Here is a 16,833-nt window from a genome sequence, read left to right on the forward strand (position 1 = left end):
CAAATGATTACAGAAGCTACGTTGGCCTTCAAGGACAAGAAGCTAGTTACTAAAGATGGCATCATCCACCACTGCCGCAAGTCCTTCTTCAATATCAAGTGATGAGGTGAAGATGTGTTTAATAACTTAGTCTATAGTACTTCTTCTTCTTGGTCTTCCAACAGGTGCATTTCCCCAGGACATTTGCTATAAAAAACCCATATGGTCGTAAAGTTAGTCAATTCTGTGCTACTGTAGAAAACATGGCGGTGCAACAGGGCGGCAGCAACACCCTGCTCCTATGTAGATATACAAGGCTTATTCTAAGGCAATAAAAGAAACAACAACTTTAATTTCCAAGAGATTATGAACTAATTAAAACATACTTACAAATATTGAGATTCCATTTCTACAAGTCTGTTCTAAAAGATTACAATAAATTCTACACACTGCACTTTGTTGTGTATTTGTATTTGCATTGTACATTGTGTTTGTGTTGCCTTTGCTTTGCATTTGTTTGACTCAACATCACTGTAAATGAGGGTCACCACCGATTTAAATAAAGGTTCAATGAAAAAATGAAATGACCAAAGGATATCCATCAGGCGTCATCATGGTCCTGATGTCAAAGACCTGTGCAGTCAGGTAGTCTGGTCCTCCCCACGGTGGAGACAGGAAGACCACATCACCACGGAGATGAGGGGCCAGCTGGAGGAAGTCTCCCTGGAGGAAGTCCATCTGTCCCTCCACACCGTACACCGAGGCATTGTGCCGCGCCAGCGCCAAGCGCACAGGGTCAATGTCTATGGCCAGCACTGGGAACATGACACAGCACACACAGACAGGGCTTTCACTCGCTATAGTACAGTAGTAGTTGATGTAGTTGAATATACACTCAATGGCCACTTTATTAGGTACACCTGTTCAATTGCTTATAAGAACAAAAAGCTAATCTTTCAGTCACATGGCCGCAAGCCCCCAACTCAATGCATTTACCGTATTTTCCGCACTATAAGCCGCACTGGACTATAAGCCGCAGGTGTTATAATGTTTAATACCATATGTAAGAGTTTGTGCACAGAGGGGATTGTCGGGAAAGAGATGGCTGCTTGAGGAAGCTCCCATTTATTAACATTTCAACAAACAAGTTGCATATTTGCATAACGTACATAAGTGTTACCATTTAGTGCAATAGTAGCTACTAGGGATGGACACGAGTGTTTTCACTACTCGTGTGATCACTTGCATTCCTCGAGGATCAATTGATTCCTTGTTAAACTTTTTTCTATTTTAGAACGTCTACAGAACAACGGTTGACCGCAATAAAGCGCTCAATGCTTATGTCAAACAGTCATTTGATTTTTTTTGATTTTTTGATTTGATTTGAGTCACAGTTGCCATATGATATTAAGGATTTTTTTCCACAAGTTTAAAACACATTTTCCTCACTGAAAGTAATTAAATAGACGGGTCACAATTTAAACCGATCGAGTAGGTCTGCGATGGGGAGAAAAAAAGAGAAAAAAAGCATGGGCTGTAGTTGTAACAAAAAAAAATTGCCTAAGTCACAATTTAAAATAAGAAGGGCAGCAGATAATATAAAATGATTGTCATACAATTTAAATACATATAAATAACTCACCAAAGCAGATAGTTGTATATCCAACCGCGTAATGCTCACTCCGTGTCCGTGATTAATTACCGCGACTAATTCCTCATTAACGGAACGTTACACCCGTCGGTTTTTGAATCTTATCCCCATATTCCCTATTGAAGGCTTCTTAACTGTTGTTGGCTCGGAGCGAATGTGCCTGAAGTAAGCCTTGCTTCTTCTTTTCTTTCCAAGCGGAGAGCACCTTGCATGCTCACCTGGAGTCTACTCATTACTAACTGAGAGTAACAGGTGTCATCTCCCCTTTTTATAAACGTAACTTTATCATCTGCTTTGAAATAATTGGACAGTTATATTCCTGAAAATGTTCTGGAGAAGAAAGGAGAGACCGTGTTCAGCTCCGCGGTGCTGTGGAGAACACAGGCTGCGCTGCGGTGGCACGGAGGTGGCAGTTATTTGCAGTTGATGTTTGACACAACGCTCAGTTTATTGCACTTGCATCAAAATATTTAATTTAGTTCTTTCAAAGGTTTTTTTATTAAATGTTCGTAAGACAGAAATTGTAGCACAATTAGAAAAATTGTTTCCCCTTTTTTTTTCCCGAACATACCCCACCCACATCCCACCCTCACCCAACAACACGAAATATACACTACAAGAAACAAAAATAAACAATCAATATGAAATGTTTGGGATCATGAGTAGATCCTTATTTTTTTTAAATAATTTAGGAAGGGGCGCCAAATTCGGTCAGATTTATTCTCGGATCCCTGGGTAGTGTAACGTATTTTCTCTAAATTCATACATGCCATAATGTCTCGAATCCAATGTGAGTGGGAAGGAGGAGCAGGATCTTTCCACTTGAGTAAGATAGCCCTGCGAGCAAGTAATGAGGTGAAGGCCAGTACTCTCAGCTTCACTTTAGGTAAGCCCGAATTTGGTGCAATGCCAAAAATTGCAGTGAAAGGGTTCGGCTTAATTTGATGCTGAAGTACTTCAGAAATTGTTTGAAAAACTGATGTCCAGAACTCAGTCAAGGTGGGACACAACCAGTACATGTGAAAGAGTGATGCCGATGTACAGCTATCACAGGTCGGGTCTACATCGGGGAACATACGGGCTAATTTAGTTTTAGATATGTGGATACAATGTACTACTTTAAATTGCACAAGAGCATGTCGGGCGCACATGGAGGTAGAGTGTATCCGATCCAGGACTGAATCCCACATGTGATCTGTGAAGGCAGAACCTAGGTCCTGCTCCCACAGGGTTCTTATAGCTGCTAATGAGGGACTATGCAACTTCGAAATAAGGTTGAAAAACACAGAAATTGAGCCTTTTAATGTGGGGTTTACAGAAAGAAACAAATCGACATGATTGGCTGGCGGTTTATAAGGGAATTGGGGAATTAACTTCTGCGTAAAATGCCTGATTTGCAGAAATCGGAAAAAATGTGTCTTTTCGATACCAAAGTGTTTTGTCAATTGAGAAAAACTAGCAAATAGATCATTAATAAATAAATCACAGATGCATTTTAAGCCTTTTTTATGCCAGATCTTGAATGCACCATCCACCGTCGAGGGAGTAAACAAATGATTAGCTGCAATTGGGCTGAAAAGTGAAAAATTCTGCATTCCAAAATTCTTCCTAAATTGGGTCCAGATTCGAAGGGACTGCTTAATCACGGGACTACTGTTGGGAATAGCCGAAGAGAGTGGAAGTGCGGCGCTTAAGAGGGCAGATAGAGACAATGGGCAAACAGCGCTGGACTCCATTGTTACCCAGACTGGGGCTGAGTCGTCAAGGTGAAAATGCACCCAATACACTAAAGAACGGATATTAGCAGCCCAGTAATAGTATTGGAAATTAGGGAGGGCCATTCCACCTGTTTGTTTGGGTCTTTGAAGAAAAGCTTTCCGTAACCGAGGGTGTTTACCATTCCAAATATAATTTATCATTAAAGAGTCAAGGGCCTGAAAAAAGGATTTGGGGAGAAAGATGGGGAGACATTGGAATAGATATAGGAACTTTGGGAGTAATGTCATTTTAATTGAATTTATTCTACCTATGAGAGAGAAAGCCAGAGGAGACCACTTCGATAATATTTGCTTCGCCTGATCCAATAATTTGAGGAAGTTCGATTTAAATAGGTTTTTAAAATTTCTGGTAAAACATACCCCAAGGTAACTCAGATGGTCTGTCACCACTTTGAGTGGGAGAGCTGTGTAATCAAGTTTAAGAGCTTCTTTATTAATCGGAAAGAGTTCGCTCTTACTCAAGTTAAGTTTATAGCCAGAAAACTGACTAAAGACCTCCAACACAGAAAGTGCCTCCGGTAAAGAGGTGGCTGGCTTGGCGACAAACAAAAGTAAGTCATTGGCGTATAATGATACCTTATGTTCAATTCCTCCTCTCCATATCCCCTGAATCTGTTTGTTACCGCGAATGGCAATCGCAAGTGGTTCGATTGCAATAGCAAAAAGGAGCAGGCTCAAAGGACAACCCTGCCGGGTCCCACGGTGCAGATCAAAACTACTTGAGTAACGGCTGTTTGTTAATACTGAGGCAGAAGGGCATGCATATAATAATTTAACCCAAGAAGTGAAAACAGGACCCAAACCGAATTTTTCAAGGGTGAAAAACAAATAATTCCATTCTACTCTATCAAATGCTTTTTCAGCATCCATAGAAGCGAGGCATTCTGATTCAATATTTCTGAGGGAATATAAAATGTTCATTAGCCGGCGGATATTATAAAATGATTGGCGTCCCTTTATAAACCCAGTTTGGTCGGGGGATATGATAGAGGGGAGAGCATCCTCCAATCTGTGGGCGAGAATTTTAGCAAGTATCTTCACATCCGTATTTAATAGTGAAATTGGTCGGTATGATGCACAATCTAGAGGATCTTTATCCTTTTTTAACAACAGGGAAATACAGGCCTGGTAGAACGAAGGCGGGAGTTTACCTGAGTCAAATGAGTCTGAGAATACTGAACATAAAAAAGGCGACAATTCGGCCGAAAATTTCTTAAAAAAGTCAGATGGAAGTCCGTCTGGACCAGGAGATTTGCCTGATTGCATAGATGTTATTGCTGCAATAATTTCCTTCTGAGTAATAGGTGCCTCAAGGCTATGTCTCAGGTCTTGAGAGAGGGAAGGCATGTTTAGGTTACTGAAAAAGGTTTCCATCACCGTTACGTCTACTGTACAATCAGAACTATACAAATTTGAATAGAATGTTTTGAACTTTTCGTTTATTAATTTCTGATCTGATGTTGTAAACCCACTGTCTGTCCGTATTCCAGGGATGTGTTGCTTCGCTCTAAATCCGCGCAGTTGATTGGCCAGGAGTTTACCAATCTTGTCACCATGCTCGTAAAAAGTACTTCTGCTCCTAAGCAACTGGTCAGCAACTTGACGAGAGGAAAGAAGGTTGAATTCTGTCTGAAGTTTTAAACGTTCTTTGTAAAGTTCAGGTGAAGGTGAGTTAGCATATTGTCTGTCTATGTTCAGAATCTGATGAGCAATTTCAGTTTGTTTCTGTATTATACACTTATTTTTGTATGCTGCAAATGATATAATTTCACCTCTCAAAAGTTTTAATATGTGTAGAGATGTGTGAAAGAAAACTCATCTGTGAGCAACAATGGATCCAGTCTCCACTGTCTTCTTGTATACTCAACGTCAGAGAAAGCCAGTTGAAGGAGCAGAGGAGCATGATCTGAGATCACAATACTTTCATAACTGCATGACTTTAGGTCTGGCATCAATGAGTTATCGACAAAAAAATAATCAATTTGGGTGTAAGTGTGGTGGACATGTGAAAAGAATGAGTATTCTCTCCCTGTGGGGTATAAAAACCTGTATGGATCAGAGAGGCTATAATCAGCAAGAAATTATTTGATATAACCTGCAGATCTGCTAAGAGTGGCAGGTTTGGGGGAAGAGCGGTCTAAGACTGGATCTAGATAACAATTAAAATCCCCACCAAGAATAAGAGAATGGGAATTGAGATCAGGGAGTTGAGAAAAAATCTCTTAAAGAATTCTACATCATCAACGTTAGGCGCGTAGACGTTGGCCAAGATGACTGACTTATTGTAAAGTTTCATCTAGCTCAGTTATAGTGAGAATAAAAAGAGTTGCTCCGATAAGAAAAAGAGTAGCAAAATACAGAGGAGAAGAAAAACACACAAAAAACAGCTAAACCCCCAGTTAACACCAACCCATCCCACCCAGAACCCACCCCATATATTGCTCTAAACAGCAAACCCCAAAAGACCCTTACTAGTCTCACAACGTACAATTAACTTCTAATATCAATTAGGTAACCCTGCAGCTTAAACATACTCATGAACTGCACAGAACACACAATGAGCGATGTACAGGTTCAGCTTGCCACACTTGTTATGGCTCCAAGGACTTTTTCCATTTAGGAGCAGTAATCATTCAAAACTTATCCTCTTAAGATTCCAACAACACAGGATCAGAAAGATAAATAAAAATAAGCCTGGCATGAGACAGAAACCCCTCAGCACGAGTCACAACAAGGCCCTTGAGGTTAAATGTAGGCTATGTGAACTTAACAGGCATAGGCCTCATGACAGTTAGGCTGTATTTCAGTCAAACGTGTTTGTGCAATATGAGGCATTGAGTCAAATGATCAAACACAGTCAGTGAGCCAGGCATTATGATACTTATCCCCTATCCCTTGTCGGCTGAGGCTATTCTCTGAGCATATCGGTGTGCTTCATTTGGGTCGGTGAAGACGGTGTCAGTGCCATCGTATGTGACACGGAGCTTGGCCGGGTATAGAAGCCCAAAACTAACTCCTTGTACATCTCTTAGGATCGCCCTCGTCTTGGAGAAAAGAGCTTTCTGTTTGACGACCTCGGCGGGGAAATCCTGGAAGATCCTTATCTGCTGTCCCTGGTATGATAGGTTCCTATCCTTCGCCACTTTACGCAGTATTTCCTCCAGTACATGGCAGTGGTGTACCCGCAGGATCAGGTGGCGTGGTGGTCCGTGGTCGTCCGGTCGGGTCTTAAGCGCCCTGTGCGCTCGGTCAAGTGTGGGCTTTTCGTCCAGAGCGAGAGTGTCTTTGAGTAGCTGCGCAGTGAAATCACGCACACTTTGTCCATGTTCCGCTCCCTCCTTTACCCCGGCTATTCTCAAATTTTGACGTTTTGAGCGTCCCTCTAAGTCCAGACACTTTTCCGACAGTTTTGACACCAAGCTAGAAAGGCGTTCCACCTCGGCGTTTAAGCTGTCTGTAGCGTCGGAGTTAGTAGTATCCGCTAGCTCTAGCTCTTGTATCGTCTTGCTGTTAGAGAGGGAGGTAGCTTGAATGGCTCCTAGCTTACCGTTGAAATCCGACTCCAGTCGTAATATTTGTGGTATATCGTATATATCGTGGTTACGTCTTCAATGCGAGAGTCTATTTTGGCACATATATCCTGCTTCATTGTGGAGAGTTCTCGGCGGAGGGTTTTAATAGCTTGCAGAACCGGCGTTTGGTCCGTTTGTTCCTCGTCTGCGGGGCTCTCTGGCTCAGGGGAGCTCGGGGCTTCTGCGCTGCCTTCATCTCCGTCTTTCTTTGATTTCTTTTTGTTTGGCATAGTGAACTCTTTCCCGTTAACGATTGTGTCGTTAATTTTTCGGTCTCTCGGGTATATTACTGTAGTAGTTATAAGCGAATTCTGTTCAGTTTTTGGTATTATTTGTTCGGAAGAGTGCAGAGCAACCTAAAAGTGTGTCCTATCCCTCCATAGCGCTACCGGAAGTCCCCAATATTTAATTTTGTTAAACTTTATTTTATCTGTTTTGTGCCGTTTTGTACACGTATATAACATTTTAAAATAGGGGCGGCCGGCCGGCCGGCCGGCCTAAAGGCTACAAACACACACAAAAAAAAAAACGATTTTCCTCATCCACCAATCGAGTTAATTTGAAACGAGGAGTACTTGAGTACTCGATTACTAACGCCCATCCCTAGTAGCTACAGAACATATACTGTGCTGTGTAATAACAGGGTCGAAAAATGGGGAAAAAGTCGCGGCTTATAGTCCGAAAAGTACGGTAGGCATGTAGATGGGTTAAGACAACATGCAACATGTGTTAAAACAGAGCATCAGAATGGGGAAGAAAGGGGATTTTATAACATGCTCGGTTTTAACTTCAATAAGTTGTCCTGTCCAGGTCTACATGCCTGAATGCATTGCGTTGCTGCCATGTGATTGGCTGATAAGTTATATGTGTTAACAAGAAAATGTACCGCTGTACCTAATAAAGTGGCCGGTGAGTGTATATTGTAACTTTTTAAAAGTGACTTTAGGAAGCACTGGGCGGTCAATCACAGGGTTAAAACAGGAACATTATATACTGTTGTATCACACTTGACATTATAGATGAGATTCCTCATGGCAGTATCCCGGGCCCTGTGCTCCTTTTATATATGCATGTTTACTCCTCATCAAGTCAAATAAAGACAGACTTCTACATTTGCTCCATTTAAACAAGGTCCTCTTAGGAACACTACTAAAGTTGTACCATTTCTACTGTTGGCCATGGGCGATTAAGTAAATGCAATTTTTTCATTCTAATTTCAGGGCTAAGGCTAGGGGCACAGCTATCCTTATTGATAGTAATATTCCTTTTGAGTCCTCAAACATTATATCAGATAAAAATGGACATTTTATTATTGTTTCAGGCAAACTTTACAATAATTCAGTCATCTTGGCCAACGTCTACGCGCCTAACGTTGATGATGTAGAATTATTTAAGAGATTTTTTCTCAACTCCCTTGTTATCTAGATCCAGTCTTAGACCGCTCTTCTCCCAAACCTGCCACTCTTAGCAGATCTGCAGGTTATATCAAATCATGTCTTGCTGATTATAGCCTCTCTGATCCATACAGGTTTTTATACCCCACAGGAAGAGAATATTAATTATTTTCACATGTCCACCACACTTACACCCGAATTGATTTATTTGTTGATAATTCATTGATGTCAGACCTAAAGTCATGCAGTTATGAAAGTATTGTGATCTCAGATCACGCTCCTCCAACTGGCTTTCTCTGACGTTGAGTATACAAGAAGGCAGTGGAGACTGGATCCATTGTTGCTCACAGATGAGAGTTTTCTTTCACACATCTCTACACATATTAAAGCTTTTTTGAGTATAAATAAAACACCAGATGTGTCCAATGCAACAATTTGGGAAGCCCTGAAAGCCTATTTGAGAGGTGAAATTATATCATTTGCAGCATACAAAAATAAGTGTACAAAACAGAAACAAACTGAAATTGCTGACCAGATTCTGAACATAGACAGACAATATGCTAATTCACCTTCATCTGAACTTTACAAAGAACGTTTAAAGGTAACATATTATGCACTTTGCTGTCAATTTTATATGGTCTAAGTAGTCCCTAATACTTATTTTTTTAGATGTTTGCTGAAAAACCCGTTCAGATCATTTATTGTAGCAAGCCTCTATACCCTGATTGTCCTCTGGTCTCAGGATGACCTATATTTGTGCGAATCTGGCTGGCCCCTCCCACCTCTCTGCCGGGCTTTCTTTATATGGCCATGGGGCTCTCCCACCATCTCTGCCGTGCTCTCGCGATACTAGAGAGACACTACGTGAGTCGTGACTGCGAGTGTCTACCCGGAGGCTCCGGGCCGGAGCTAAGCTAAGAGAACAGTTTGACATGACCTGACATGATTAAAACCAGTGAAAACAGTAGCTTCAAAGTTTGATTTCTAAAAACGAGTCATTTTCAGACTGCTGTGGGGAGTATAAACAGCGTGTTATGAGCAAAACTTGGTGCTACAACAGAAGCTACATGGGCGCTAACGCTAAAAATAAGACTCAGACGATAAAATAAACTAAAAGTACCACATAATTCAGTGAAAAAAATATATTCAAAATTGACTTCCACACTATTAAGTTACAATCCTTTGTCCTGTTAAAAACGAGGCATTTCCAGACTGGTGTGGGTAATAGAATTATGTTTTTATGAGCAAAAGCTGAATGCTTGTCCCAAAGCTAAATAGCTATACACCAGTCAGGCAAAAATACCAATAAAAACATTGCTTTCAGTTTCACTGTTTGCAAAAACCCACAAGTAGCTTCCTATCCGTTGTGTTATTAAAAACGAGGCATAGACAGCTGTGGTTAAGATAAATTAGTGGAGTATGAGCAAAAGCATTCTGTGTTGGTGTATATAACATTCAGGCTGTAGGCTATGGGCATCTTGTCGCTTAGCGGGGAAAGCAACATGGCTGTCCCTCGGAAAATTTTTCAGAGGATCTCATGGGATCTCGGGCACGGGATCTCGGGGCCGTGGACCAATAAGAAATGGGGGGGCGGGGTTATCATAGACTACTGCACGGTGGAAATTTCTGGTTACTAATGTGGGGGGGATGCATCGGAAGCATGGACATATAAAGAAAATATGGGGATGTGGCTGTGCCGACTATTACGTAATAGTCGGCAAGAATTCTGACTGGAGTATATTGGGGGGGAGGGGTGGGGGTTTCAGAAAGGGGGAGAGTGAGAAAAGGAGAGATTGTTATTTTTTTTGATATTTTGGCAGTCTCTAGGCACACCGTGGCCCCATGGATATGTTAGAACACATTTAAAAAGTGCATTTAGCATAATATGTGGCCTTTAAAACTTCAGACAGAATTCAACCTCCTTTCCTCTCGTCAAGCTGCTGACCAGTTGCTTAGGAGCAGAAGTACTTTTTACGAGCATGGTGACAAGATTGGTAAACTCCTGGCCAATCAACTGCGCGGATTTAGAGCGAAGCAACTCATCCCTGGAATACGGACAGACAGTGGGTGTACAACATCAGATCAGAAATCGATAAACGAAAAGTATAAAACATTCTATTCAAATTTGTATAGTTCTGATTGTACAGTAGACGTAACGGTGATGGAAAACTTTTTCAGTAACCTAAACATGCCTTCCCTTTCTCAAGACCTGAGACATAGCCTTGAGGCACCTATTACTCAGAAGGAAATTATTGCAGCAATAACATCTATGCAATCAGGCAAATCTCCTGGTCCAGACGGGCTTCCATCTGACTTTTCAGGCCTGTATTTCCCTGTTGTTAAAAAAGGAAAAAGATCCTCTAGATTGTGCATCATACCGACCAATTTCACTATTAAATATGGATGTGAAGATACTTGCTAAAATTCTCGCACACAGATTGGAGGATGTTCTCCCCTCTATCATATCCCCCGATCAAACTGGGTTTATAAAGGGACGCCAATCATTTTATAATACCCGCAGGCTAATGAACATTTTATATTCCCTCAGAAATATTGAATCAGAATGCCTCGCTTCTATGGATGCTGAAAAAGCATTTGATAGAGTAGAATGGAATTATTTGTTTTTCACCCTTGAAAAATTCGGTTTGGGTCCTGTTTTCACTTCTTGGGTTAAATTATTATATGCATGCCCTTCTGCCTCAGTATTAACAAACAGCCGTTACTCAAGTAGTTTTGATCTGCACCGTGGGACCGGGCAGGGTTGTCCTTTGAGCCCGCTCCTTTTTGCTATTGCAATCGAACCACTTGCGATTGCCATTCGCGGTAACAAACAGATTCAGGGGATATGGAGAGGAGGAATCGAACATAAGGTATGATTATACGCCGATGACTTACTTTTGTTTGTCGCCAAGCCAGCCACCTCTTTACCGGAGGCACTTTCTGTGTTGTAGGTCTTTAGTCAGTTTTCTGGCTATAAACTTAACTTGAGTAAGAGCGAACTCTTTCCGATTAATAAAGAAGCTCTTAAACTTGATTATACAGCTCTCCCACTCAAAGTGGTGACAGATCATCTGAGTTACCTTGGGGTATGTTTTACCAGAAATTTTAAAAACCTATTTAAATCGAACTTCCTCAAATTATTGGATCAGGCGAAGCAAATATTATCGAAGTGGTCTCCTTTGGCTTTCTCTCTCATAGGTAGAATAAATTCAATTAAAATGACATTACTCCCAAAGTTCCTATATCTATTCCAATGTCTCAAGGTCAAGGTCAAATTTATTTATAAAGCACATTTACAAACAGCGGGTACTGCCCCAAAGTGCTGTACAGGTTAAATTATAATAAAATAATCCACATTTATTACAAATAAGAAACCAAAAGAAAAACACATAAAGAAAATACTCAGCTCAGCTGGTTCAGAAAGCCAGTGCAAAAAAATGTGTCTTCAGCAGACATTTAAAATTTTCCAAAGAAGTGGCAGATCTGATGTATAAAGGAAGAGTCTCCCCATCTTTCTCCCCAAATCCTTTTTTCAGGCCCTTCACTCTTTAATGATAAATTATATTTGGAATGGTAAACACCCTCGGTTACGGAAAGCTTTTCTTCAAAGACCCAAACAAACAGGTGGAATGGCCCTCCCTAATTTCCAATACTATTACTGGGCTGCTAATATCCGTTCTTTAGTGTATTGGGTGCATTTTCACCTTGACGACTCAGCCCCAGTCTGGGTAACAATGGAGTCCAGCGCTATTAGCCCATTGTCTCTATCTGCCCTCTTAAGCGCCGCACTTCCACTCTCTTCGGCTATTCCCAACAGTAGTCCCGTGATTAAGCACTCCCTTCGAATCTGGACCGAATTTAGGAAGAATTTTGGAATGCAGAATTTTTCACTTTTCAGCCCAATTGCAGCTAATCATTTGTTTATTCCCTTGACTGTGGATGGTGCATTCAAGATCTGGCATAAAAAAGGCTTAAAATGCAACGGTGATTTATTTATTAATGATCTATTTGCTAGTTTTTCTCAATTGACAAAACATTTTGGTATCGAAAAGACAAATTTTTTCCGATTTCTGCAAATCAGGCATTTTACACAGAAGTTAATTCCCCAATTCCCTTATAAACCGCCAGCCAATCATGTCGATTTGTTTCTTTCTGTAAACCCCACATTAAAAGGCTCAATTTCTGCGTTTTTCAACCTTATTTCGAAATTGCATAGTCCCTCATTAGCAGCTATAAGAACCTTGTGGGAGCAGGACCTAGGTTCTGCCTTCACAGATCACATGTGGGATTCAGTCCTGGATCGGATACACTCTACCTCCATGTGCGCCCGACATGCTCTTGTGCAATTTAAAGTAGTACATCGTATCCACATATCTAAAACTAAATTAGCTTGTATGTTCCCCGATGTAGACCCGACCTGTGATAGCTATAAGAGCGCACCGGCATCACTCTTTCACATGTACTGGTTGTGTCCCACCTTGACTGAGTTCTGGACATCAGTTTTTCAAACAATTTCTGAAGTACTTCAGCATCAGATTGAGCCGAACCCTTTCACTGCAATTTTTGGCATTGCTCCAAATCCGGGCTTGCCTAAAGTGAAGCTGAAGGTACTGGCCTTTACTTCATTACTTGCTCGTAGGGTTATCTTACTCAAGTGGAAATCACATTGGATTAGAGACATTATGTCATGCATGAATCTAGAGAAGATACGTTATACTACCCAGGGATCTGAGAATAAATTTGACAGAATTTGGCGCCCCTTCCTAAATTATTTAAAAAAAACAACGACAACAATAGAAGAGTAGCTACCCCCTCCCCTCTTTTATTTGATTTAATTTTATTTCTTTATGTGTTTTTTTTTTGTTTGTTTTTTCATATTGATTTTTTATTTTTGTTTCTTGTAGTGTGTATTTCGTGTGGTTGGGTGTGAGGGTGGGATGTGGGTGGGGTATGTTCGGGGGAAAAAAAAGGGGAAAAAATTTGTACTAATTGTGCTGTAATTTCTTTGTAACTAACATTTAATAAAAAAACCTTTGAAAGAATCATTAGTTTTTCAAAACTTCAGCATTCTGACTAACACAAAACCAGACAGAATGAATAAGGGTTCATCCCCCCCTTACCTCTCCTTCCAGTGAGGGCGAACTGGATAGCGTTCCCTCCCACACCACAGAATGCGTCTATGATGAGCTCGGAGTCAGGGAAGCTTTGCTCCACTCTGAGTGCAATGTGCTCCGCTATACGCTCTGGAGTGACGGAGAACCAGCCCTCTGAAACACAACAGAGACAGACAGTCAGACAGTCAGTCAGATAGTCAGACAGACAGTCAGTCAGACAGACAGTCAAACAGACAGACAGTCAGATAGTCAGACAGACAGTCAGTCAGTCAGTCAGACAGACAGACAGACAGACAGACAGACAGACAGACAGACAGACAGACAGTCAGTCACTCTTATTGCTCTGGAGTGACAGAGAAGCAGCCCTCTGGTTGGCTGGGCGCTCAAGCTCCTGCATTGTGAAGTGGGCTAAAACGTGAATGTGTTTTGTTGCTATGATGGATTGTTTCAGTCCCCCAGAGAGAGCTAGGATTGTGTTAAAACTAGAGGTGGGCATAGATTAATTTTTTTAATCTAGATTAATCTAGATTAATTTTGGAATTAATCTAGATTAATCTAGATTAAAATGGCTCATTTGAATTCAATCATAATATGTGTGTGCTCCTAAATAATGACTCAAAGTAAGTCTTTGAGAACGTGTTTCTCAAGCCAGGTGGCGCATCAGACCAGGGGCTCATCTCCTGTGCAGGTGCACACCTAATGCATCAAGTTAACTTGCGTGCAGAAAGAGGATGTCACGGAACTCATGTCCGTTAGCTTTTCAATATAAGACTGTCAAAATAAAAGTCCCGCAAAACAATCGTTATTTTGGGGATTAACTTCTCTGCGTGAGAAATTTGAGTTGTAGGCTAGCGTGTGAGAGTGTGAGCTGGTTGATATGAGTGTGTCTCACGGCCAAAAGGGTGAGACTTGGCAGCTCTGTCAGTTGTCAAACAAAGCGGACGGACGTGGTCTCTATAGCAACGAGATCAGCTGAGCTATCACTGATAAAAAAAAATATTGTTTCCATAATGATTTCCATAGCCTTAAACCATAGGCTAGCCTACATGTTGTGTAATTCAGTGATTTTCAACCTTTAATGAGTCGAGGCTATGCATTGGCTTTGGCGATTTCCCCTGCCTCTTTTTTTTCTCTCCACACAAAGCTCTCCCATTGCACACACGCATGCCCCGGCCGCTTCCGAGAGCACAGACTGTTAGAACTCCTACAGTAAACCAATTCCGCATTGCACAAGGTGCAAACAACCTCGGTCTTGTCGAGGTTTCCATTGGGAAGCTTCTTAAAAATACATTTTCCCTGAAGCAAACCCGGCGGCTTCCTAGCTGCATCCATGTCAGCACGTTACGTTTGATGTGGTAGGCTACACAGGTGCGAAGTCGGACTCGTTCTGACTCGTGCACTACAGTGCAATTCGGCCAGGTATATATCCGCGCTAAAATAAGAGGAATAAGAGATTAACGGCGATATTTTTTTTATCGCCGATAAGAGTCTGGCGTTAACGCAGCACGTTAACGCCGTTATCGGCCCACCACTAGTTAAAACATTCAATAATGCTCCCTAAAAACAATATAGTTATTCCAAGCTCACTGCACATTTGTCAGAGCCATTCAGTATGGATACTATGAACAGCAGCTATAGTTACATAGCTGTTACGATGTCACCATAGTTACGTAGCTGCTATTGGCGCTTTTCCATTGCGTGGTATCAGCTTAACTCGACTCGACTCGCATTTGTGGCATTTCCACCGCAAAAACATGGTACCTGGTAGCGGCTGCTTTTTTGGTATCGCCTCGCTCGAGGTTCCAAGCAAGCTGAGCCGATGCTAAAAGGTGACGTCAGCAGACTGCCGGCCACTGATTGGCCAGAGACTACCGACTACATTCAGTTATAGGTCCATGTATATACTCCCTAACTCTCCGGGACTTTTCAAGTGTAGGGGAGAACGGGGTAAGTAGGCACACTTTTTACTCTACTGAGAATTGCTCATCACCTAAACATTTTTCGATAGTCATTCCTACATTAAATTGAAGTTTACGGTGTTGGCTTGAAATGTGTACCTCTCACTTTTTCTATCTTATTGTAATAAAGAAGAAATTAATCATCAAAGACACCCTTACACATTGTGACAATCAACCCCATCAAGGGGTCGGTTGTCATACACTATGGGGTTGTTTGTCACAATGTTATCTTAATGGGAATAATCTTGAAAAGAAGGAAAGAAAGTAGAAGTAAATTTGAAAATGCAATTGCATTGTCAAGTTGACAAATAGGCCTATGTAACTTACTGTAGCCTTGGCAGCTTGTCTAGTTTGGGATGCACTGGGTTTTTTGATTTTGTTACCCTTTTTTCCTTTGCATGCTAGCTGCCTTTTCCTGCTCTATTCTTTCCTTCTCTGGGGTGTCAGTGAGGATACAGCTTGACAATTTATTTCGTTATTGGGTTCCTTTTCTGGCTGCAGCTTTTGGATAACTTGTGACAACAAACCCCCCCAAAAATGTGACGACCAACCCCAACTTGAATTTTTTGCTAGCATCAAGGCCAACAACCATCTAACAACTAACTAGCTTGCTAACCACAATCTAAACTATAGGTTACCCTTCACACTTTTTATGGGTAACAAGTGTTTTGTTATAAACCCATTCTGTAAAAGCCTAGAAGAAAAATACTGAGGAGCTAAATATTTTCAATTTGACATGAAAAACACAAACAGTCCTCTCACCTCAAATTCAGCAGTCTAACTCCAAGGAAGACTATGTAGGTGACCTCTGATCCCAATTCTGGATATTTACATACCAAAATTTCACAGACAGCGCCATCTGGTTCCGAGATATAACGATTGTGACAACCAACTCGTGTGACAAATTACCCCGTTCTCCCCTATTTTGTCTCGCCGCGTGCAGTCTTCTCTGGCTCTCTTGCATTTGATTTGCATCACAGATCCGAAAAAACTTAATGAAGTGTCCATACTGCATTTTCGAGTTGAGCTGAGTCGAGTAGAGCTACGTGTGCAGAGGAAAAGCGCCATATGTTACGTATGATGTCACCATAGGCCGCGCTTCCACCACAGGAACTAGTTTCCAGAACTAGGAACATTTGCAGGAACTACGCGTGTTTCCACCACAGGGCTAGGGTCTAAACGCTAGTTCCTGGAACCTTTCTTACCCCAGAAAAAGATCCTGCTCGGGGGGTAGGACTTTACAAAGGTTGAGGAACCTTTGGGGCGGGGCTGCAGTGCTGAAGATGTCTGATTGGTGGAGTTGCCTGCTTGCAGCTTTTCACTGGCCATGTTATAGGTCCATGGTTCCATTTAGCGAGCGTCTCATTTCCTGGTTTGAATTGAATCC

General features: G+C 41.5%; 1 protein-coding gene across 2 annotated transcripts in view; it reads right to left on the reverse strand.

Moving 5' to 3' along the window:
* tgs1 (trimethylguanosine synthase 1) overlaps positions 1-16,833 on the reverse strand; it is a 45,119-nt gene that overhangs the window by 9,400 nt on the left and 18,886 nt on the right. For both annotated transcript variants that reach the window (XM_080033677.1, XM_080033676.1), the window contains exons 12-13: positions 13,495-13,641; positions 576-794 (exon numbers count right to left, since the gene is read on the reverse strand). In XM_080033677.1, the coding sequence (XP_079889803.1) occupies positions 576-794; positions 13,495-13,641 (366 nt within the window). The remainder of the gene's footprint in view (positions 1-575; positions 795-13,494; positions 13,642-16,833) is intronic.

Source organism: Ammodytes marinus (assembly GCF_949987685.1).
Source record: "Ammodytes marinus genome assembly, chromosome: 9".
NCBI classification, from domain to species: domain Eukaryota; kingdom Metazoa; phylum Chordata; class Actinopteri; order Uranoscopiformes; family Ammodytidae; genus Ammodytes; species Ammodytes marinus.